This window comes from Capricornis sumatraensis, chromosome 21, assembly GCF_032405125.1.
Source record: "Capricornis sumatraensis isolate serow.1 chromosome 21, serow.2, whole genome shotgun sequence".
In the NCBI taxonomy this organism is placed as follows: Eukaryota; Metazoa; Chordata; class Mammalia; order Artiodactyla; family Bovidae; genus Capricornis; species Capricornis sumatraensis.
Window position 1 is genome coordinate 44,621,800 of NC_091089.1, and position 24,972 is coordinate 44,646,771.

Here is a 24,972-nt window from a genome sequence, read left to right on the forward strand (position 1 = left end):
GCAGACAGTTGGGCATGACTAAGTGACTAACACTTTCAGTTTTCACTGGTATCCACATGGTGAAAAACCAGAGGTGCCTTTAGCTCTGGTGTTTGGTTTGTTCCATTTTTGGTCTCTAGAAAGATCCTGGCCCGATGCTCTATCTGTTTCTAAATTGCCGTAGAAGGATTGCCCCACATCATGACATTTGTGGCCGAGGAAGAGGATGTGATCGGTACATGATTTACATGAATATAAAACTCTGGAAGACAGTTGGGCAGTTTCTTTTAAAACCAAGCGTGAAATTATTGTGTGTTTAGCAATCACACTCTTGGGGCATTTATCCCAGAAAAATGAAAATGTGGCTTCACAGAAAACCAGCACATGAGTGTTCACAGAAGCCTTGTCAGTGGCAGAATCAGTCCGGCTGTCCTTCAGTGGACACAGCAGGCGTGTCACACTGTGGAATACCACTCAGCAGTGTAAAGAGACAGAACAGATGCAAGCCACCTGCACGAACCTGCAGGGAAATACAGCTGAGTGAGTAAAGCCAGTGCCAAGGGTTTCATGGTGTATGATTCTACTTGTGTAATGTTTGGGGAGTGAAGCCATTTTTGAAACAGAGAGGAATTAGTGGTTACGGTCAGGATGATGCGTGGGGGGCCGGGGGAGGAAGGGCAGCATGGACATCCTTGTGATGCTAGAAATGTCACCTCTCTATACAGGGGGGACACACAAACCCACACGGTGATAAAACTGTGCAGAACTTAACTCACACAGAGAAGCACCAGTAAAACCAGGGGAATATGAGATGGAGTGTGGGTGTCAGGAGTCTGGGTGATCTTATAGTTTTGCAAAAGGGTGCCATTTGGGAAAACAGGGCAGCTTGTACAAGGACTCTTGGTATTATTTCTTGTAACTCTGTGTGAATCCACAGCTACTCCAGTAAAAATTTCAGTTCACAAAAACGGGATTTAGATTGAAAAAAAATTAAGTAAATCTTAGGCACTGGTGTGTGTGTGGATATGTATATGTGCACACACATGCATGCATATTATATATGTTGTATACGGTGAACTAAAGCTTTGTAAACACACTGAGCCAAAGAATGACCTTAACCACTCCTTTTGCTCCCCCCCTCCACCGCCCCGCCACACACATGCACATGCTGTACAGAAGAACAACAGGAGAGCTATATAAAAACTCCCATTTAGGAAAACCTGGAGGGGGAAGCCTGGTGGACTGGTCCTTACCCAAAGGATAAACTTTCTCCCTCTAGACAGAAATAGTCTGGAAAGTGATAGGCCTGTGAACCTAGCGGGCACCTGCTGTTGATTCCCGTCCATGGCAGTAGAGTTGAGTTCTTGGTCAACCAGTCCAGCTGCTCCAGATTCCGCCTGCTGGTACGACTTTTCTGGGGCATTAGCCAAGTATCTACACTCGAGACCTTATTTAGAGCTTGACCTTCTTTTACTTTAATCCAAAGTACTTGGCTTCTTCTGTAATTGCCAGAGACTACAGTCTGGTTTTCACTGGGGGTTGGAGAAGGAGCATGTATAGATTTGGGGTGTGTGTGTGTCGGGGGGGGGGAAGCAGGCTCATCTAACAGACTTTGGTTGGTTGTGTAAGCCTCTTAATCCTTGTGCCGAGCTATGCCTGGCATAGTTTGAAAGTGCCCTGGAATTGAAATGGGATTAACTCCCTGACTCGACTCAGCCCACTGGAGGCACTATGGGAAGTACAAGGAAAGAGAAGAAAGTGTCTGCTTAGAGCTCTTTCCTTTGTTTGGGGAGCCAAGGGGACCACAGGGTGGGAGAGCAAGAAGGTGGCTAGTGAGCAATAAAAACTGTATTAATAAAGTTCCACGTTCGGGTGCAAGGAGGACAAAGGGATTCGGGAACAGGAAAGCCCACAGTCACGGAGGTAATGGGGAAGGCTTGTGGATACCACGTGTCACACACTGGGCTGTTCAGGAGGAGCCGGCTAGGAGGCAATTCCAGGAAGGGAAGACAGTGGACAGAGGCGTGCATGTGGGAGGGCCTTTGACAGGTCTGCGCTTGGGAATGGGGAGAAGATGGTGGGTGGTACGTGGACAGTCTGTAAACAGCTTACAAGTGTGTGGAGTGTTTGGGTTGATGTGCATGGCCGGGGTGGCAATCCCCTGGGGTCCTGCCGCTTGCTTGTGTCTCTCATACCCAGGGCTCCATCGTCCATCAATCATGACTCTGTCTTCTCCTGAGCCTCTGTGGCCTCAGCTTCTTCTCAATGTAGAGCTTCGCTGTGTCACCAATAACTAAAGCCGGGGAGCTTACCTGGCAGCCTCAGGGCAGGCATGGGGGCCACTAAGGTTCCTGCAGTCTCCTGTGTAACAGCCAGACCGAGGGCCTGGGCTGACGCCTGGATGGTGCAGGCTCGGCCCCACTGTGCAGCTGCCCCAAACACACACCAGCCCCATCAGAAGTCACCAGGCACCAGTGGTTTCAAGTTTGGGGAGAAAGTCAAGGGCTTTAACAGATGAGAAATATATTTGGAAATATGTATTTTTGACTAAAGCTTATTCTAGTCTTCACAGTGGGCCAAAAATGGTCTGAGTGTTTCTTTAAATTTATACAGACCAAATGATAGAACTTTAGATGTTGGGTGATAAAAATCCAATTTATTTCAAATATTGAAAAGCACAAAAGCCAGTGAATGTCAAAGACCACTACTGTACAAGATGTGGAAATATGCTGCAAGTTTTAAAACCCACCCAGGGAATTCCCTGGCAGTCCATTAGTGAAGACTGAATTTTCACTGCTCCGGGTTCAGTCCCTGGTTGAGGAACTAAGATCCTGCAAGCCTTGAGGTGCAATATAAACAAACAAGTAAAGGTCCGTCTAGTCAAGGCTGTGGTTTTCCAGTGGTCATGTATGGATGTAAGAGTTGGACTATAAAGAAAGCTGAGTACCAAAGAATTGATGTTTTTGAACTGTGGTGTTGGAGAAGACTCTTGAGAGTCCCTTGGACTGCAAGGAGATCCAACCAGTCCATCCTAAAGGAGATCAGTCCTGGGTGTTCATTGGAAGGACAGATGTTGAAGCTGAAACTCCAATACTTTGGCCACCTGATGCGAAGAGCTGACTCATTTGAAAAGACCCTGCTGCTGGGAAAAATTGAGGGCAGGAGAAGGGGATGACAGAGGATGAGATGGTTGGATGGCATCACCAACTCAATGGACATGGGTTTGGGTGAACTCCGGGAGTTGGTGATGGACAGGGAGGCCTGGCTTGCTGCGATTCATGGGGTCCCAAGGAGTCGGACACGACTGAGCGACTGAACTGAACTGAAGTGAGTGAATGAAATCAACGGACCCAGCATTTTCCTTACGTGAAATAAGGAGGTGTAGAGTCTGCCCTGTTACAGTGTATGCTCTGAGCCCTGACATGCATGATTTTCTGTGCTGTGTCGGGACCGAGCCTGCATCCCTCATCCAAGCAGGAGGAAGGAACTGATGCTTGTCCTCCCCAGACAATGATCTGGGATTGCTTTCCATTTCAGTTATAAAGTACTCTTAATGAAGAGACAGGAGGAGGGGGCGGCAGAGAAGGAGACGTTGGATGGCATCACAGACTCAATGGACATGAGTTTGAACAAACTCTAGGAGATAGTGAAGGACATGGAAGCCTGGTGTGCTGCAGTCCCTGGGGTTGCAGAGTCCAGCACGACTTAGAGAGTGAACAACAGCGGCAACTTAATGAAGAGTCTGTAAAACATTTATGTGTATCTTAGAGAATCATATGAATTTTAAAGAACAAAATGAACAGCTCTGAACCTACAAGTGCGCCTCCCTCTCCAATCACAGCCCCTTCTCTCACCACACAAGTCTCTGCTGCTGACTTCTGCGATAGCCATCGCTTTTTTCCTTTGTACTTTGCCACCCATGTTTGCCTTTCGAAACAATAGGCTCAGGCTTGCCTGTTTTTGAACTTTGCACAAATAAAATAACCTATGTGTCTTAGATGATGTCTTGTCTCTCATCCTGGGAGATTCCTGACGAAAGTTAACTGTACTTTGCCCGTTTCCAGCACACGGTTCTGTTTGAACTGAGTGTAACACAGCTTATCTCCCAATCCTGCAGTGGTGGGTATTTGCGTGATTTCTGGCTTGTTGTTACTATGAACAGTGCTTCTTGAATATTCTTGTGCGTTTCTTAGTGCCGAGTGTAAGCATTCCTCTAGGCTCGAGTGTGTGAGAGCCTAATTGCTGAGTCATGAGCTCAGTTTTACCGAGGTGACACCAGGGTTCTCCAAAGGGGATACAGGCTGTGCAGGAGACACCCAGTGCTTTCTGCTCTTGGTGCTGTAAGACGCCAGGGCGAGGAGAGAGAGCTGATAAGAATTTCAGTTTGCTTTTCCCCAGTTACCTGCCATTGGCCATTGAGATTTCTCCTTGTGTGAAGAGCCTGTTCAAGTCTTTGCCATTCTTTTCTGTTGGGATGTTTACCTTAATCTTACTTTTCATAGCACGTGGTGGCTCAGTGGTAAAGAATCCACCCACCAATCAGAAGACAAGGGTTCCATTCATGGGTTGGGAAGATCCCCTGGAGAAGGGAATGGCAACCCACTTCAGTTTTCTTGTCTGGAGAATCCCATGGACAGAGGAGCCTGGGGGGCTACAGTCCATGGGGTCACAAAGAGTCGGACATGAGTGAGTGGCTGAACAACATTTATCTATCGATCTATCTGTTATCTATCTTTGATGGTATATGCTGAAATATCTTCTTCAAATTTATGTCTTATATTTTCACTGTCTTTATATTTTTACATCATCAGAAGTCTATAATTCCTACCTAAGAGAATTAATCAATTTTTTTCCTTTACATCTTTTTTGGCATGGAGGGTGGAGGGAGGATGAGTCATTTAAGAAATCTTTCCACACCCCTAAGATCAAGAAGATATTGCCTGTGTTGATTAGCTTTGAAAAGCTTTGCAGTTTTGTTTTCCTGTCTGTCCTTAAGTCACTTGGCCTCGATTTTGTATACGCTGCCTAGGTTCTCCTATGTAGACGTCCATGTGTCTCAGTACTGCTGGTTGTAAAGTCCGTTCTCTCCCCTCTGCAATCTCTCCAGCTCAGTCCTATGTCACGTGCCCTGGTGCACAGGTCTGTTTCTAGAGCTCTCGGTTCTGTTTCACCAGCCTGCTTAGTCATCGTCACACCTATACTCCTCTGATTTAATTATCACAGCCTTATCGTGAGTCTTGATAAACGGTCTTGGACCTCTGATATGGCCTGGAATCTCTGTAACCGATACTTGTTGGCCACAGAGAAGGTTTCATGAGAGTGTATGGTGTGACTGTGGGTTTGTGTGTTCTGGTCTGCTGGAGATTAGGAGAGAGTTGGGGCCCAAATCTCCATGTGTGTATTGGGGAGTGTTTATTTTTATAGCTAATTTTAAACTTAGTAGTGTGTGTGTTCAGTTGTGTCTAACTATTTGCCACTCCCTGGACTGTATCTCTCCAGGCTCCCCTGTCCATGGAATTCTCCAGGCAAGGATACTGGAGTGCGTTGCAATTAACTTGTCTTCAGGGGATCTTCCTGATCCAAGGATCAAACTCTGGTCTGCCCGTTGCAGGCAGATTCTTTACCATCTGGGTCACCAGGGAAGCCTAAATAAACTTTATTTTAGAATAGTCTTATATTTATAGAAAAGTTGCAGAGTTAGCATGCAGTTCTCACATACCCCACATCTAGTTTTCCCTAGGTAAAAAAATCTTTGTTTATTTATGACTGCACTGGATCTTCCTTGCTGCACGCGGACTTTCTCTTGTTGTAGAGAGCAGGGGTTACTCTCTAGGTGGGGTGCAAGGGCTTCTAAAAGCAGTGGCTTCTCTTGTTGCAGATCACAGGCTCAGTGGTTGTGGCACAGGGGCTTAGTTGCCCCATAGCATGTGGGATCTTCCCAGACCAGGGCTCAAACCAGTGTCCCCTGCATTGGCGGGTGGATTCTTATCCACTGTGCCACCAGGAAAGCCCCGTTTCCCCTACTTTTAACATCTTACAATGATTACTGTGGTATATTTGTCCCAACTGAGCAACCTATCTGTTCAGTTCAGTCGCTCAGTCGTGTCCGATTTTAGCAGAGACATTACTTTGCCAACAAAGGTCCATCTAGTCACGCCTACGGTTTTTCTGATAGTCATGTATGGATGTGAGAGTTGGACGATAAAGAAAGCTGAGCGCCGAAGAATTGATGCTTTTGAACTGTGGTGTTGGAGAAGACTCTTGAGAGTCCCTTGGACTGCAAGGAGATCCAACCAGTCCATCCTGAAGGAGATCAGTCCTGGGTGTTCATTGGAAGGACTGATGTGACCCCATAGACCACAGCACGCCAGGCCTCCCTGTCCATCACCAACTCCCGGAGTTTACCCAAACTCATGTCCATTGAGTTGGTAATGCCATCCAACCATCTCATCCTCTGTCATCCCCTTCTCCTCCTGCCTTCAATCTTTCCCAGCATCAGGGTCTTTTCAAATGAGTCAATTCTTTGCATCAAGTAGCCCAAAGTATTGGAGTTCCAGCTTCAACATCAGTCCTTCCAATGAACACCCAGGACTGATCTCCTTTAGGATGGACTGGTTGGATCTCCTTGCAGTCCAAGGGACTCTCAAGAGTCTTCTCCAACACCACAGTTCAAAAGCATCAATTCTTCGGCGCTCAGCTTTCTTTGTCGTCCAACTCTCACACCCATACATGACTATCAGAAAAACCGTAGGCTTGACTAGATGGACCTTTGTTGGCAAAGTAATGTCTCTGCTTTTTAATATGCTGTCTAGATTGGTCATAACTTTCCTTCCAAGGAGCAAGGGTCTTTTAATTTCATGGCTGCAGTCACCATCTGTAGTGATTTTGGAGCCCCCCAAAATAAAGTCTGTTTATTTTTTACTGTTTCCACTGTTTCCCCATCTATTTGCCATGAAGTGATGGGACTGGATGCCATGATCTTTGTTTTCTGAATGTTGAGCTTTAAGCCAACTTTTTCATTCTCCTCTTTCACTTTCATCAAGAGGCTCTTTAGTACTTCTTCACTTTCTGCCATAAAGGTGGTGTCATCTGCATATCTGAGGTTATTGATATTTCTCCTGGCAATCTTGATTCCACCTTGTGCTTCCTCCAGCCCAGCATTTCTCATGATGTACTCTGCGTATAAGTTAAATAAGCAGGGTGACAATATACAGCCTTGACGTACTCCTTTTCCTATTTGGAACCAGTCTATTGTTCCATGTCCAGTTCTAAGTGTTGCTTCCCGACCTGCATACAGGTTTCTCAACAAGCAGGTCAGGTGGTCTGGTATTCCCATCTCTTGAAGAATTTTCCACACTTTAGTGTGATCCATGCAGTCAAAGGCTTTGGCATAGTCAATAAAGCAGAAATAGGTGTTTTTCTGGAACTCTCTTGCTTTTTCGATGATCCAGCGGATGTTGGCCATTTGATCTCTGGTTCCTCGGCCTTTTCTAAAACCAGCTTGAACATCAGGAAGTTCACGGTTCACATATTGCTGAAGCCTGGCTTGGAGAATTTTGAGCATTACTTTACTAGCATGTGAGATGAGTGCAATTGTGCAGTAGTTTGAGCATTCTTTGGCATTGCTTTTCTTTGGGATTGGAATGAAAACTGGTCTTTTCCAGTCCTGTGGCCACTGCTGAGTTTTCCAAATGTGCTGGCATATTGAGTGCAGCACTTTCACAGCATCATCTTTCAGGATTTGAAACAGCTCAACTGGAATTCCATCGCCTCTACTTGCTTTTTTCATAGTGATGCTTTTTAAGGCCCACTTGACTTCACATTCCAGGATGTCTGGCTCTAGGTGAGTGATCACGCCATCGTGATTATCTGGGTTGTGTTTTTTTTGTACAGTTCTTCCTTGTATTCTTGCCACCTCTTCTTAATATCTTCTGTTTCTGTTCGGTCCATACCGTTTCTGTCCTTTATTGAGCCCATCTTAGCGTGAAATCTTCCCTTGGTATTTCTACTTTTCTTGAAGAGATCTCTAGTCTTTCCCATTCTGTTGTTTTCCTCTATTTCTTTGCACTGATCACTGAGGAAGGCTTTCTTATCTCTCCGTGCTATTCTTTGGAACTCTGCATTCAGATGCTTATATCTTTCCTTTTCTCTTCTCTTCTTTTCACACCTATATTCCTTAGTTATTGATTCTTCATTTCTGGTACTTTTATTAACTTTATTGATTGTATTGATACTTTATTATTAACTAAAGTCTGTACGTTACTGAGATTTCACTCCTTCCCCCTCATATCCCATTTTTATTCTGGGATCCCATCCAAAACACTGTATCACATCCAGTTGCCAGGGCTCTGTAGGATCTTTGGGCTGGGACAGGTTCCCAGACTTCCTTTGTTTTTGATGACCTTGACAGTTCTTAGTGCTGGTCAGGTAAGTTTGGAGACTGTCTCTCCTTTGGGGCCTGTCTGCTGTGTTTCTCGTGATTGGACTGGGGGCGGGCGTGTGTTTAGGGGAAGAAGACCACAGAAGTAAAGTGCTCTTTTCGTGACTTTATTACCAGTTAAGCAAGGGTTTGTGTTATCAACATGATAACATCCCTGGTGAGGTGGACCTTGACCTCCTGGCCAAGGTGGTGGCTGTGAAGTTACCCTCCCCCGCTCTTCGGAAGGCGGTCCCTGGGCACAGCCCACACTTGAGGGGCAGTGATTGTGCCCCGCTTCCTTGAGGGAGGAGTCCCAATATAAATTATTTGTAATTCTTCTGCAGGTGAAATTCGTCTTCCCTCCCTGATTTTTGTATTTAGTTATTTATCTGTATCAGTATGGACTCACAGATATTTATAAGTTTAAGTTATAGTGCAATATTGTGTTACTTAACTTGTTGCTCAGGCTTGCCTGGTGGTGCAGAGGTTAAAGTGTTTGCCTGCAATGTGGGAGACCTGGGTTCGATCCCTGGATCGGAAAGATCCCCTGGAGAAGGAAATGGCAACTCACTCCAGTATTCTTGCCTGGAGAATCCCATAGACGGAGGAGCTTGGTGGGCTACAGTTCATGGGTCACAAAGAGTCAGACACGACTGAGGGACTTCACTTTCAGTTTCACTTTCACTTATTGCTCAAATTGCTCCAACTTTGGCCACTGGGAGCCCTTTCTGTTGCTTCTGTGTTCCTTTAACAAATTCCCGTAATTTTGGTTCTTTAGCACTTCCTTACTTTTTGGCACAAGGAGATGTTCCAGACTCATCTTGTTTGTTTTAGGATACAGCTCTAGACTCAGCCATTTCTCCAAGCAGCTCTTGTTGCTTCTACTGGAAAAGGGTATTTAAAAACCAAGATCTGGGATGACTGTGCTCAATGCTACTGGAATGTTGTTGAGTCTAGGTAAACAGAGCCAGGAAATATGTGTATGGATGCTAACGTGAATATACACTCACATGTATCTATAATTATTTCTATAATCATTCATTTGTATCTATATTAAGATAAACATAAGTTTATACTGATGCCTCTGACTCTAATCCAAAACCACAGTACTCTTTCTAACCTTCTTTAGGGGGTGAGGGGGAGATTTTTTAAAAGTCGGCAACTAACACACAAGTAAGCAGAGAGATAAGCTTTTGTTCCTGGAGATTTTCTTAGAATATACTAGTCTTTCATCTTTCACTTTACATATTGCCCAGACCTTTCAGAGTTGAAAATGTAACTTCTGTGAAGGATTATAGCCGTGTCGGTGGTTACTTTCAAATGGCACGATATTTACTTAAGTACTGTGCACTTAGATAGTGGCCTGAGTCATCACTGTCAACCTGAGCTGAATGCTTACTGTGTGCCAGAGACTGTTATGAGTAGTTTATCTTAATCTTCACAGCCCTGCCTGTGAGAGTTACCGTCATTCTCCCAACTTACCAATAAGGAAACAGAGACGCAGATTGAGGAACTTACCCGGGTCCTGTGGCTGAGAAGGTGTGGGACCCAGCTTCAAACCCTGGTATCTGTCCCAGACATCACTTTGCCAACTAAGGTCTGTCTAGTCAAAGCTATGGTTTTTTCAGCAGTCGTGTACGGATGTGCGAGTTGTACCATGAAGAAGGCTGAGCACCGAAGAATTGATGCTTTTGAACTTGATGTTGGAGAACTGGATGTTGGAGTCCCTTGGATTGCAAGGAGATCAAACCAGTTAATCCAGTCCCTTGGATTGCAAGGAGATCAAACCAGTTAATCCTAAAGGAAATCCACCCTCAATATTGATTAGAAGGACTGATGCTGAAACTGAAGCTCCAATACCCTGGCCACTTGATGGGAAGAACGAACTCACTGAAAAAGACCCTGATGCTGGAAGATTGAGGGCAGGAGGAGAAGGGGGTGACAGGATGAGATGGTTGGATGGCATCATCAACTTAATGGACATGAGTCTGAGCAAACTCTGGGAGATAGTAAAGGACAGGGAAGCCTGGTGTGTACAGTCCATGGGGTCGTGAACAGTTGGACATGACTTAGCGGCTGAACAACAACAGCATCTGTCCCAGAGCTGACGTTCATGTTTTGTTCATCTCTTAAGAAGTAAGAATAGGGTCCAGGAGAAACAGTGATTTCTGAATTACCGAGGGAAAATAAACGGTAACCGATTTGATAGAGAATTTCAAGCTAATGATCTTTTCCAGCGGTTTCTCTGGCCCCTTGGGACTAGCCTATGTTTCTGTCTGGAGAAGATGTGTTAGGAGGCTAGGAGGCGGAGGAAACGGCCAGGCCTCCCCGTTGAGACCCTGTGTTTTCTGCTCAGTCCTCATTCAATTCAAATTGTGTCATTTCCGTGAGAAAACAGGCCATCTAAATCTGTGGCAGGAACCTGACACTGCTTGTTTGAACTTGACACCAGGAATGTGGCCCGGTGGATAGCATTTACAGATACATAGTAACAAGCAGGCTTGGCCCCCTGGGAGCAGAAATCCTTCCCAGGGTACACATGCCAAGTGCTTTAACTGTAAGTGCTTAGAATCATTAAAAAGAGTTATTGTCCAATCAGATATTTATTGCAAAGGTAGTAATTCTTTTTTTTTTTAAGTTCATTTAAGTTTTAGTTCCACCTTACAGATAAGCCAATCTGAGAATCTAAAAGTACTGCCATGTTGAACAGAGATTTTGCGGCTTCACCTATTGCTAAAATGGTTGCCTTTCTGGGTGTGACACAAATGTCTTGGATGTTTAGATAAAGTACGAGCTTGCAGGAGCATAGTAAGCCTTGATTATTCATTTCAGTGGTTGCTCCAGGAAGCTGGGGAGACGGAGACCACTTCAGTGCACAGGACAGCCTTTGCAAACAGCCTGCAACCTGCCTCTGCTGGGTCTTGATGGGATGTTGTGATTTCCATTGCTTTTGGCTAGAATGCCTTAAACACGTGGGAGGTTTTGGCAAAAAGTAATGCCAGCAGACAGTCAACAGCCTCTCCCACTCATGGTGCCGTGTTGTGTCCTCATGGCCAGCTGAGTCGGTGGTATAAGCTTGACCTTGGAAGGGGGCTATGGTTGAAGGAGAGAGTAAACTTACAGGGCAGATATTTTTCAGTGAAATGGTAGCTGTCATATCCCAGGTGGTTGGCAGAATATCAAATGCTTGCTCAGGGCTGGAATGGTATTTTAGAAATATACTAGAACACACCAGAACCACTAGCTCTTTATAATAGCTCAAGAGGCCATTATTCTTCTATCACTTGTAAAATGGTGTCTGATAAATGTATACTTTATTATGTCCTGGGTATACAGTCATCATCTTAATATGGATATGCAAACTCTGGACTTCATAGTGTGGGATTATGAATTGCATAGATTGCAAAAATATCAAACTCAGTACCTTATAGTCTACCTTCTATGAGAGTTGTTCTCAAGCTATCAAAAGTGTAAGAAGATATTCAGAAGTTGCTACAATGCCCATTTCTGAGATGAGCCCACTAAACATGTGTTCAGTAGGTCTGGACACAGGGGTCTTCATTTCTAATAAGCCCCAAATTATCATGGGATCAGAGGTCTGTAGAACACACTTGACCCTGACGCCCTTCAGGATGCCCAGTGGCATCCTCCAAAGACATCTAGAGAAGCTTTGTGACTATTGTCATGAGACAGGAGAAGAGCAGGAACCTTGGGTGTTTGTCACTTCACTTCTTTGTTTTTAACATCAAAGTGTTTTGTTTTTTGACATACGTGTTTACTCTTCTGGGAGAATGGAGACTTTTGTGCGCTTCTCTAAGACACCTGAAAACGTCTTAGAAGATGTGGTTGGGTTGTTCTGCAGTTACCCACGAACTCTTTGGAATCACATGTGACCCTGCCTGCGGAGTTTGAGCCTTCCTCTCTCTCTACACACTAACACTGCAGATAGTAATCATTTCATCTTGACCAGTCTGATGTGTGAATAATTTGATCCTCATTTTCATGTACATTTCTTTCATTGCAAGCAGGATTAGGAAAACTAAGATTATCTACTGAAGAACTACCCTTCACTTATATACAATAAATAATCAATTAGGAAATCAAGTTGAAGTGAAAACCCTCTTTAAATAGCAGTGTAAATCTGAGTAATAGACTTTTTTCCTGTGTGTATCATTTTTAAAATTTGAAATATTGTTAATTCCTAGAAATAAATTTAGTAAGAATTGAGCTAGACCTATATAGATAAATGTTACAATTCTAGGTAGGATAAAAAAGCTGCTTTTTCCTTGGATAGGAAAACTGAGTACTGTTGTAGATATGTCAGTTTGTTCTAAATTAAATCATGAATTCACTGAGATTCCAGGTAAATTGCCTCAAATAATTTAAAGTAACATTTTTAGAAAGGGTTTTACAAAATGATCCTAAAATTCACCTAGAAAAATAAACAGGCAAAAATAGTATTGGAAGGACTGATCTCAGCATATATTAAAATATAGTTTAATGATTGAGTAATAAAACAGTATAGCATGTCACGGACAGAAAAATCAATGAGCAGACCACAGAATCTAAGACATAGGGTGAAATGTGTAGGGATATTTAGTATATGATAAAGAACCTGACTTTCACTTTTCACTTTCATGCACTGGAGAAGGAAATGGCAACCCACTCCAGTGTTCTTGCCTGGAGAATCCCAGGGACGGGGGAGCCTGGTGGGCTGCCGTCTATGGGGTCGCACAGAGTTGGACACGACTGAAGTGACTTAGCAGCAGCAGCAGCAGCAAAGGTGATATTTAAATAAGTGCGAAAAGGGGGTAAGTTAAGTACATGGTTTGGGGATAATTAGGAAAAAATGAGAGAAAATAAATTCAAAATGGATCAAGGATTTAAGTGCAAAGTAACAAAACCATAAAAGTTAGAGAAAGCAGTTGAATCTTTAAAAATAACCTTGGAATGAACTATTTAATAATGATACAAAACTCAGAAGACATAGAAGAAAATGATCAGTAAGTCTGATTATATAAAAACTTCTGTATGGCAAAAATACTATAGACAACATCTAAATACAAATGGTAAGTTGAAAGAAATGCAGAAAAATATATTACAAAAGGCTAGGTTCCTTAATATGCAAAGAGCACTTACAAATAAGAAAAATCCAAACAATCCAAACCAAAGTGTGCAGAGAACAAGCATGAGAATTTCATAGAACAAGAAGTATCTGTGGCTTATAAAACGTTGTGTTCCATCTCTGAATAAAAGTTACTCTGAATTAATGTCAGATTTTCCTCATGGAGAAAGAACTTTATGATGTAATTTTACTCTTGGAGTGATTTATGAAAGTCAGTGTATCCAGTATTTTGGCCACCTGATGGGAAAAACTGACTCACTGGAAAAGACCCTGATGCTGGGAAAGATTGAGGGCAGGAGGAGAAGGGGACAAAAGAGGATAAGATGATTGGATGGCTTCACCGATTCAATGGACATGAGTTTGAGCAGGCTCCAGGAGTTAGTGATGGACAGCGAGGCCTGGCATGCTGCAGTCCACAGGTTCGAAAAGAGTTGGACACGACCGAGCGACTGAACAACACCAACAAGTGTATTTAATGCTGTAGCCTGCGTTCCCTGTTCTTCTGTGGAGTAGTGACGCCTTGCCTGGCAGCCTTTCTGGGTGATTAAACAAGGGGCATGAGTCAGATAAACCTCCTCGGGCTCGGAGGTACTTTGAGCCTTCTGTTTGCCTGTTTCCTCCACTTGATTCATTTCCTCAATCTTTAGGACATTTGCTAAGAAAGTGGTACCATCTCTGTAAAGATTTATTCTGGAAACTTTGGTCTATCTTATCTATGTGCCAGGTACTGTTTTGAGCACTTTATGATATCAACTTATAGTTAAAACGGAAAAGTGTTGATGCCATCTGGCAGCAAAGGGGGCTGAGACCTGAGTGAGGGAGACGTAAAGAGGCTGGCCACTGAAGGAGAAAATCTTACTCCTGCGAGCAGCAGGCTGGGCTGCCTTTCTGATGTGATTGCTGTTCACACATTGTGAACGAGAGTTCAAGGCCAGAGCATTGCACTTCTGCACAGGAGGCCCATGGAGGTCACCGCTCCCTGCTGTCAGGAACGGCACCCGAGGGCGGAGTGCTGGTCTGCCTTGGCCTGTGGACTGGACTCCCCTCCTCACGGGCGGGATCCCTGGAGTGCCTTCTTGGGGTCCCTTCCCCCTTCTCCCCCTGCCATCTGTGAAGGAGGCTCTCGGGGAATTAAATAGCCCGAGACTGGAATGAGTCAGCTGCTGCGTTGCCAGGTTACACCCGCCAATAACAAAACAAGGACCCTCGTTGGGCAGCCCGGCCTGTGGAGAAGTCTGCAGCCACAGGAATGTGGGTCCCCGCCCTCCTCCCCCGTGGGGAGCCTCCCAGAACCCGTGGCCTCTGCCTGGATGGGGGTGCATGGACCTCCCTGCAATGTGACCTCTGAGGACTGTTGGAGCTTGGGGCTGGGGGAGATGCGTGTGGTTTTCAGCCCTAAGTCTCCCTCCTGGCTGGGTGAATCTTCGCCCCCTCCCTGTCCACACTCCCCATACTTCCCCTGAAGTCTGCTTGGACCCTCTACCTGAGTTCTCCTCTCTGCTGAAGGCCACTCACGGTGACGGTCACCCTGCCATTCAGCAGGTGCTGACTGATTGCCTCATAGGTGCCTGGCCCTGTTAGGATTCCTGTGTGTGTTCTCTGTCACTCAGTCATGTCTGATTCTTTGTGACTCCATGGACTGTAGCCATGGCAGGCCATGGGATTCTCCAGGCAAGGATACTGGAGTGTGTTGCCATTCCCTTTTCCATGGAATCTTCCTGACCCTGGGATCGAACCTGGGTCTCCTGCATTGCAGGGCGATTTCTTATCTGAGCCACCAGGGAAGCCTCCCCAAAACAAACCATGGTCCTGATTGCAAGAATCCACAACCCATTCAGGTGACAAGTCTCACCAGGGCTCTGGGCTCTCAAGGAGGGGGTGCTGTGCTGCACTCTCTAGGAGGCCTTGTGTGGACAGTCGTCAGGGGGATGTGGAGGGGTGGACGAGAGCAGGGGCCCAGAGACAGACATGAGCTCCGGAAGCATCCAGAATGGCTGTCCCCTGGACATGAACAGGAGGTCTAAGGCAGGAAGCCTCTAACTCCTGTTGAGGTGCTGGGTTTTACAGGTTAGACGACATGGAGGAATTCTGTTCACAGGGACATTTGGTGGATTTGTGTGTTGATCCCCTCGGTGGGCCGGAGGTGATGACTGTAAGAGCTGGAGGACCAGTCAGAGGCACCCATGGGAACCTGGTTGAGGCACAGCATTTCTGGAAGTCCTGCCTTCCTGGATGTAACTTCATGTTGAAAGTCTAAAAGTACTCTTTCCCATCAAAGTCGACCTGCTGTGTGCTTAAGCCTTGGCTTGGGTGGACTTGCTTCAATTTACCTATTGAAAGCCTAACAAAGCACCCAGCCTGTGGCAGACACTCGGTAAATATTTGTTGAAAGAACTGAAGGAAAGTTATGGATGCCATGGTCTTCTGTGAGGGTGATCACAGAAGGCCTGTCTCCGAGGTGCCCTCCAGCCCCCTCCCTGGGTTGTGCGTGACCTCTGACTGCTTCCCAAGGCCACCGGTTGGTCACATATCTGCTGGAGGCCCGGGGCGGCCCACGCTCACCTTCCCAGGGTCTCCTTTCAGATTGTAGCTGCACTGTTTGTCCCCAAAACAGTTCTCGCACACCCATTGGGTGTCCTGCAGTCCAGCTCATTTCTGATGCTAATCTCAGTTCACTGACGAGAGAGAGGGACACCCTGGCCCCCCAGGCTCCTAGGGCAGGAACCTATTCTTCAGAACAAGCTACACTTGGCTCCTGCCCCCAGCCTGCCTGCACCATGCTGCTCTCTGGGGATATTTCTTTGTCTGTAAAGACCGAAGGAACAGCCTCAGGAATGTGGGTTCCTATTGGGTGGTTGGATGGGAGCAGTGTAAGCAGAACCTGCTGGGCTGGCCCTGCCTCCGCCCCAAGTACCGTGTCACCTTGGCAGGTCATCTGTTTAACGAGACCTGTTTCTAAACCTGGGGGAAATCGGTGGACACGCTTGTCCTCTCTGCACTTTGCAGGGCCCAGCGTTGTCAGCTGTGACAGCATCTGCCCTTCTCGAAGGCTTCCTGTCTCCCTCAGGGTGGGTGATTTGGATTTTGTCATGAGTGACTTTGTTCTCACCGTAATCCTGGTAGATGGTATTCTATTCCTCTTGTTCCCCTAGAAGGACACACTGAAGCCTGAACTGACCTTCCCTCCCTTGAGGGGAGGGTTCTCCGCAGTTTCCACGGTGGCCAGAGGGGCCCCCCCTCAACACCTGTGAGCACACACAGTCTTCTCTGCTCCATCTTAGGGCAGGGAGGAGCCCCATCCTTTGAGCTTTGATTTGATAAAGACCTCTAGGAAGAAAAAGAAAAAATAAAGCACAGTAACTTGCCAAACTGAATCTAGAAAAGCCCTCTTCTGGGATATTTCATCTGTAAAATTCATCGCCACCAGAAAGACTGAAGACTTTTATTTATTCATTTTTTTAAAATAACTGAGAGGCCTGGGAGCTTGTCTGTCAGAAACGAGGAAGAGGGTAGATTCAAAAGGGTCATTTTGCCTGGGGTGTCCTTGGTAAGAATGATAAGGCAAGTTTAGAGTCCAGCCGACATGGCTCAGGTGTCCACACGGCAGTGGGTCCCACACCACGTGAGGGGTGAGGGCGTGCCCCACCCGGGGGGGCCTTTGTCAGGCTCTGGCCCATGTTCTCGCTGCCCCTGGTGGCCACACTTCAGTGGCCGCCTCTATGGCACCTGCCCGGGTTCCGTGGATCAAACGCTCGGCTCTCTACCCTCTACTCCTGAGCACTTACTTGTTATCTCCATGTTGCAGACATTATAATAGTGTGGCTTAGTGTGTCCATAGGTGTATGTTTCTTTGCTCTCAGGTGTATGTTCCACAAGGCAGGGACTGCCTACAAGAAAGGGCTGGCATACAACTGTTCTCTCTAAATATTGGTTGAATCAATGAATAAACTTCTGGAGAATAGGAACTGTGTCTTTTTTAATCTTTCAGTCTGCTGCAGTATCTTCACCTGAGAAAGTACATCAATAAATGTTTTTTTAGATTATTCATCTGGACTGAGTTCATGTCCTAAACCTTTGCAGTAACAGCCTTTTAAAGGACAAAGTTCAAATATACCGTTGGAACTGTAAATGTGTTCATTGCCAGTCTTCCAGATCACGTCATGTATTTTCTCTGATTTGTGAAAGGCAATATACAAAAAGTGTTAGAAAAGCACATATGCGAGTGTGTGCACATGTGCAATTTTTAAAAAACATTGAGTCATTATTATGGGAAAAAAATTTGGAACCAATCCTAACTAACTCGGAAAGCTGGCCTCACTTGTAATGCCTTTCCTACTGTTCTGGAATTCTCTCCTTTGGTGGGACCAGGGACAGTAGCTTATACACACATGTCCTGTCTCCATGGATGCCAGAGACTGGGTTTCAAGCTTGAAAAAGCTTCACCCACATTTCTAATACTTACTGGGTGACTGAGTTGTTATTCTGCAGGCCCACGAGGGAGCTATTTGCACGTGAGCTGTTTCTTTGCTCTGCAGGGTTATTTATTCTGTACAGACGGGCATTCACCTCTGCTGGTCTGCCCTCTTTTCCAGGGAAGTGCCCTTGAAGGATGCCAAGGAGTATGCGGAGTCCATTGGTGCTGTCGTGGTTGAGACAAGTGCAAAGAACGCAATTAATATCGAAGAGCTCTTTCAAGGAATCAGTAAGTATCTGGTTTGTGTTTTCAGCGTAGTTTTCATCTTTATGCTTCTGGGGCTCAGAGGATAAAAGCCACGGAGCTCTGGAGCAGAGTGTTTCTTCTGAGTTAATTTATCTGGTGCCACAGACACTAAACTCTGCAGCCTTGCCCAGGTTCCTGCAGACCCACACGACCCCTCGCTGTTCTCTGTCTCCAGGAGTCTGTGCTTTCACCTGTCCGGTCTGTTTCACGACTCAGAATGAAGTAACTCTGTTGCAAAATAAAACTTATTTTACTTACAGAATTACATATTCTATAGTGTTTTATGTTTGTATGTTGAGGGGAGGAAAAAAAAAGAGTGAGAAAGATATGGAAAACCAAAGTCACCCATGAAGCTGAATGACTCTGGGCAAAGGAGACAAGAGAAGCTTGTAGTCATTTTTTGTGTCTGGTGATCATCAACAAGGAACAGTGTCTCCCTCCTACGAGACCTGTGGGTCAAGAGTCGACGTGAAAAGGTTTTCCTCATTTCTGATCTTTTTTTTAAATTAGAGTATGGTTGATTTACAATGTCATGTTAGTTTCAGGTGTACAGCAGAGTCATTCAGTTATACATGTGTGTGTGTGTCTATATGTGTATTATATATATGTATGTATTCTTTTTTAGATTGTTTTCCCTTATAGGCTATTACAAGATATTGAGTAGAGTTCCCTGGGCTATACAGTAGGTCCTTGTTGTTTATCTACGTTATATACAGTCGTGTGTATTTGTCACCCTGTTCTGTGCAGCTCCCCGTATTTTCCAGAGCTGTCTCCCAGCATCAGTGCAGCTCTGTGTACCTGAAATTCACCCTGGGTTTTCTGCAAGAGCTAGGAGACCTCCCAAGGTTTATGCAAAGTCATGTTTTCAATAAAAAATGACGTAAAGACTTCACAGAAGAAAACAAGCCTAAATCCAAGCATTAGTCTCTTAATTCGAAAGATATTCCTTTGCACAGCTCAGCCAGTATAAATCTCTTCATGCATATGAAGTCTTTTTTCTTTTCCCTTCCATGTGGCATGTGGGATTTTAGCTTCTCAACTAGGAATTGAAACTGCCCCTCCCCCACCCCCACCACAGTCCTCCCTACAGAGTCTTAACCACTGGACTGCTAGGAAAGTCCCTTTCTTTTTTTTTTTCTTTTTTTATATGAGGTCTCTATGGCTCAAAGTGATGGGGACTTTGCATAAGGAATTCCTGAGAGCCTGGTGGTCTACTTCATTTAGGAAAAACAAATGTTTTGCTTATGAGGTACTTAGTCGCTCAGTCGTGTCTGACTCTTTGTGACCCTTTGGACTGTAGCCCTCCAGGCTCCTCTGTCCATGGGATTTTTCAGGCGTTTTTCTTATACTGGGTAATTACGTCTGAAATAAATAATTGCTTCAATGTTTACTAGCTCATTAATGCCCTGTTTAATCTTATGAAGTCGTCTCGGTTATCATCCCTGCTTTACATGAGGACATTGAGGTGTGGAGAGGTTTGCAACTTACTCTCGGTCACAGGGGTCAGTCCTAGGAGCAGGACTCCAGAACCCATGATCTGAGCCTCCAGTCTGCCCGCTTCTTATTGCAGATGGCAGCTTCTGGTGAAAAACAGGAAATGACTCAACTGCCCAAAACTTGGGAAATGATTTTTTAATAATCCTGGAACACCAGTATAAACTAGTGATTAAAAACAAGGATGTAAATCTGTCTTTACTGACATAAAAAGATAAATTGTTGTGTGTGAAACAGAAATTACAGAACACTTTGTATAATATCCTGATTTTATAAAATGTGAACCATAGACTACATTCCCTGGTGGCTCAGACTGTAAATAATCCGCCTGCAATGAGGGAGACTTGGGTTCAATCCCTGAGTTGGGAAGATCCCCTGGAGGAGGGCATGGTAACCCATTCTAGTATTCTTGCCTGGAGAATCCTCATGGACAGAGGACCCTGGAGGGCTGCAGTCCATGGGGTCGAAAAGAGTCAGACATGACTGAGACTAAGCACGTAGACTATGTAATTGTAAATATATTCTTTTGGGCAAAGAGTCAAAGGGAACACACATCTTAAAATGTTAACAGTAGTTGTTTCATGGTGATGAGATTGCAGGGGACTTAAAAAAAAGACTTTGTTATGGAAAAATGTAAACATATACACCAGTATAATGAACATCAGGTATGGTCATCACTTGGTGCCCTTGGAGGATTGCTTCCGGGACCACTGACGCCAAATCCGAAGATGCTCAATCCCTTGTATTAAAGGGCATTGTATTTGTGTGTATAAGCTACGCACATCTTCCCATATACTTTAAATCATCTCTAGATTGCAAATAATACCTAAGACCATAACAATGCTATGCAGTTGTAAATACAGTGTAAATGCTATTCAAATAGTTGCCAGTGTGGCAAACTCAAGTTTTGCTTTTTGGAACTTTCTGGAATTTTTTTTTTTTTTTGAATATTTTCAGTCTGAGGTAAGTTGGATCCAAGGATACAGAACCTGCAGATATATAGGGCAGACCATACTCATAACCAAGCTGCCTTCATCCCTACCCTACACTTCCCCCAGCCTGCCCCTCCCCCCACACCTGTATTATTTTGAAGGCAATCCAGAACATCATTTCATCTGTAAATATTTTCAGTATGTAACTTTTTTTTTTTACAAAGCAATTACATGGTGGCATTCATCATCATAATGCTATTATCATTATTAATGACATTGAACATGTGATGTTCAAATTTTCAGCAGCTTATAATTATCAGGAATGATTTGTTTGCATTTAACAGTATGTTTGGGTCAGGATGCAAATAAGCTCCATGTGTAGTGATAAAATTAGCTGGTGTGCCTTTTAAGCCTCTCCTTCACAGTAGGTTCCCTTCGTGCAGTTTCTTTATTCGAGCAATTAGGTCATTTGTCCTGATCCAGGTTTGTGTTCAGTTGCTAATTTGTGTCTGACTCCTTGTGACCCCATGAATTGCAGCACACCAGACTCCTCTGCCCTCCCCTATCTCCAGGAGTTTGCTCAGACTCATGTCCATTGAGTTGGTGATGCCATCCAACTACCTCATCCTCTGTGGCCCCCTTTTCCTGCCCTCAGTCTTTACCAGCATCAAGGTCTTTTCCAAAGAGTCAACTCTTCACATCAGGTGGCCAAAGTACTGGAGCTTCAGCTTCAGCATCAGTCCTTCCAATGAATATTCAGGACTGATTTCCTTGAGGATTGACTGGTTTGATCTCCTTGCTGTCCAAGGTACACTTAAGAGTCTCCCATGGCATTCCGTAGCATGTGTAAAAATTTGTTAATCCATTCACCTACACATTTGGGTGGTTTTCAGGTTTTAGTGATTACAGGCAAGGCTGTGATGAGATTTCACGCACAAGTTTCTGTGTGGATAAACACCTCGAAGTAGTGTGGCTGGCTCCTCTCATAGGCAATAGTCCATATTCTAAGGGTGCCAAAGTGGTTTTAGCATTTTTCATTCCCACCCCTAATGCCGCAGAGCTCCAGTAGCTCCAGCTCCTTGCCAGCAGGTGGGACGATCAGTTGTTAAATTTCAACCATTCGGATGGGACTGTGATGGTCTCTCCTTGTGGTTTTGACATCCATCTCCTGATGACCGACAGTGTTGAGTGCCTGTTCGTGTGCTTATTCACAGTCCTTGTGTCTCCTCTGGTGAAGTGTCTGATCAACTTTGGCCCATTTTGTATTGATTTGCTGTTTTTTTGAAGGATTTATCTGTTTGGGCTGTGCAGGGTCTTCGTTGCTTAGTGTGGGCTTTTCTCGAGCTCCAGCGTTGGGGAGCTGCTTTCCGTTTCGGTGCTCTGGCATCTCATGGCGCTGGTTCCTCTTGCTGTGGAGCACCGGCTTCTGCAGTTGCAGCACGTGGGCTTCAGTAGTCTTGGCCTGTGGGATTAGTTGGTCTGCAGCTTGTGGGCTCTTCCTGGACCAGGGCTCGGACCTGTGTCCCCCTGTGTTTGGTGGCAGATTCTTAACCACTGGACCACCAGGGAAGTCCCCTGAGTTGTTTTCTTATTTCTTCACTTAATGATCAGCAGTGGCTCATCGGTTGTAATAAATGGTCCCCACGCATTACAGGTGTTAGAGGACATTGGGGAAGAGGGGGAGGAGTGGATGAAAACTCTCTGAACTTCATGCCTGATTTTTTTGTAAACCTAAAACTGGCCCTCCCCGCAAATATAGTCTACTAATTTTTTTAAAAAGGGAAATGGTGCCTTTGAATAGCAAGGAAGCCTGATGATTTTAAAGGAACGTAAGCCCCTCTACGTTGAAGATCTTTGGTATTTTGGATTCAAGGTCAATGGTGATCTCGCCCCTTACTTCCTTCTTTGCTGGGGCACCACCATTCCCATGGCTCCTGGACTTGAACTTCAGTTTTCCTCCTCCCTCTCTCATCCTCCCGCCTCCGATCAGTTGTTACATCTGCCAGGTATCTTCCTGCAGTCCTCCTTCCCCCCCTATTTTCTACTTCTCTCCATGGCGCTCTCATTATCCCCGACCAGGATTTCCTGCCAGCATCCTGGCTGAATCCACTTCCTGAATCCTACTCTATGGTAATCCTGCACAGAGCATTAGTGCCTTCCTAGGTCTAGACGGTCATGTTCCAGGTTATCTCGCAGTCCCAATGTTGTCTTCTTGATGGCAGCAAAAGGAGAGTTCAGAGGATGACCTCAGGTGTCACAAGTGTGGCACCAGCCCCATTCTCTATTCCTGGGGTAGGGCCACCTGATCGTGAGCTCTGCAGTGGGTCAGAGAGGACCCCTCCGCCCCAGATAGAGAGACTGGGAGATCGTGATTAAGAGCAAATGCTGCCGAGTCATAGTAGACACAGTTCGTTTGTTAGTGTGTTAGTCACTCAATCATGTCCCACTCTTTGTGACCCCATGGACCCCCCCAGGCTCCTCTGTCCATGGGATTCTCCAAGCAAGAATATACTGGAGTGGGTTACCATTCCCTTCTCCAGGGGATCTTCCTGACTCAGGGATTGAACCCGGGTCTGCTGATTCTTTCTTGCAGGCAGATTCTTTACCATCTGAGCCACCAGGGAAGCAGGTAAGCATAGTCAGTCTACTTCTCTGGATAATTCAGAAAATCAGAATTGAGAAATGGAAGTGACAGGCAGGTCCCAGCCCCTCTACCACCCATCCAACCAAAGCGGAGCCTGGTAGATCCTGGGGCCGGGGTGAGAGAGGGAAGTACCCAGACAGCAGCTTGGCAGGAAGAAGATGCCAGGCCTGTGCAGGAAGCGGCTGGTCCCCAGGACAGCTGCCGCTGAGTGTGCTATTTTATTTTTGTGAGTAAAAGCGTCACAGGCCCAGTCCAGAGCCACCACAATTTACAGTTTACAGGCTTGGAATTGGTTTTCTCCCATAACTTTGTGTTCTTGAGGAATCATTTACAAAACTGGTTTTTCTCTGGGCTGTCAACTTTCAGGAAGACAGAACTCAAAAAAAAAAAAAAAAAAAATCTTTTAACTTTTCCTGAGCAGAATCTTGCACAATCCAAACCTTATTAAAATAAACACCCAGCTGTGGGATTTATCCTCCAGAGGACCTGTTTGGAGACTGTTCTCAGAGGAAATTTAGTAACAACACAGACATGCTCGGGTGCCCAGAGCCTTTTCAGATGTGTGTGTGTGTGTTTGCCCTATTCTGTGCCCATGTAATTAACACTGATTCAACAGTGTTCCAAGGTGATCACCTTGGTACCGAATGCTATGGCATGCTCTGGAACTCTTCTTTTGTGTAAGTATGTTTAAGCTTTCAGTAAGTTCCAGGTAACTCAGACCACAGGATCTGAGTTCTTGGTGTGTTTCCACAGTGCTGGTGGCTTCCCACTCTTTTTTAAGGGGCTTGCCTCATTGTTGTTGTTCAGTTGCTAAGTCAAGTCTGACTCTTTCCAACCCCATAGACTGCAGCACACCAGGCTTCCCTTCCTTCACTATCTTCTGGAGTTTCCTCAGACTCATGTCCATTGAATTGGTAATGCCATCCAACCATCTCATCCACTGCTACCCCCTTCTCCTCCTGCCGTCAATCTTTTCCAGCATCAGGGTCTTTTTCAATGAGTCAGCTCAAGTGACCAAAGTATTGGAACTTCAGCATCAGTCCTTCCAATGAATATTCAGGGTTGATTTCCTTTAGGGTTGACTGGTTTGGTCTCCTTGTTGTCCAAGGGACTTTCAAGAATCTTCTCCAGCACCACAGTTTTATGACTTAAGAAATCATAAGAGTATTGCAGTACTTCCCTGGTGGCTCAGCAGTAAAGAATCCACCTGCCAATGCAGGAGACTCAGGTTTGATCCCTAGGTCAGGAAGTTACCCTGGAGAATGGAATGGCAACCCACTCCAGTATTCTTGCCTGGAGAATCCCATGGACAGAGGAGCCTGGTGGGCTACAGTCTGTGGGGTCACAAGGAGTCAGACATGACTGAGCGACTAACATTTTGCTCTGCTTGTTTATGGCATTAAGATACTGTTTCCTGAGAAGAATGTCTCTAAAGGCTTTCCCGTTAATGCTCTGAGTGCGTTGGCAGGATGAGGGATGGAAACCCAGTGTTAAAACGCAGTGTTGCTGGGACCATCGCAGTTCCCCAGCCAGGTCTATTTTAAGAAGCTGAGGCCTCACTGTTGCTGTTGAAACTGAGAGGCAGTCGTTCCAGTGGGCGGATGGGGGAAGGCTGGGAGCGAGCAGTGTGCTGAAGCCTGTGTGGAGAAGGAGGATGCA

At 45.4% G+C, this 24,972-nt stretch overlaps 1 protein-coding gene across 1 annotated transcript in view; it reads left to right on the forward strand.

Moving 5' to 3' along the window:
* The window catches only part of RAB31 (RAB31, member RAS oncogene family), an 81,110-nt gene that overhangs the window by 52,419 nt on the left and 3,719 nt on the right, over positions 1-24,972 (forward strand). The window contains exon 6 of the mRNA XM_068993572.1: positions 18,116-18,225. Within this exon, the coding sequence (XP_068849673.1) occupies positions 18,116-18,225 (110 nt within the window). The remainder of the gene's footprint in view (positions 1-18,115; positions 18,226-24,972) is intronic.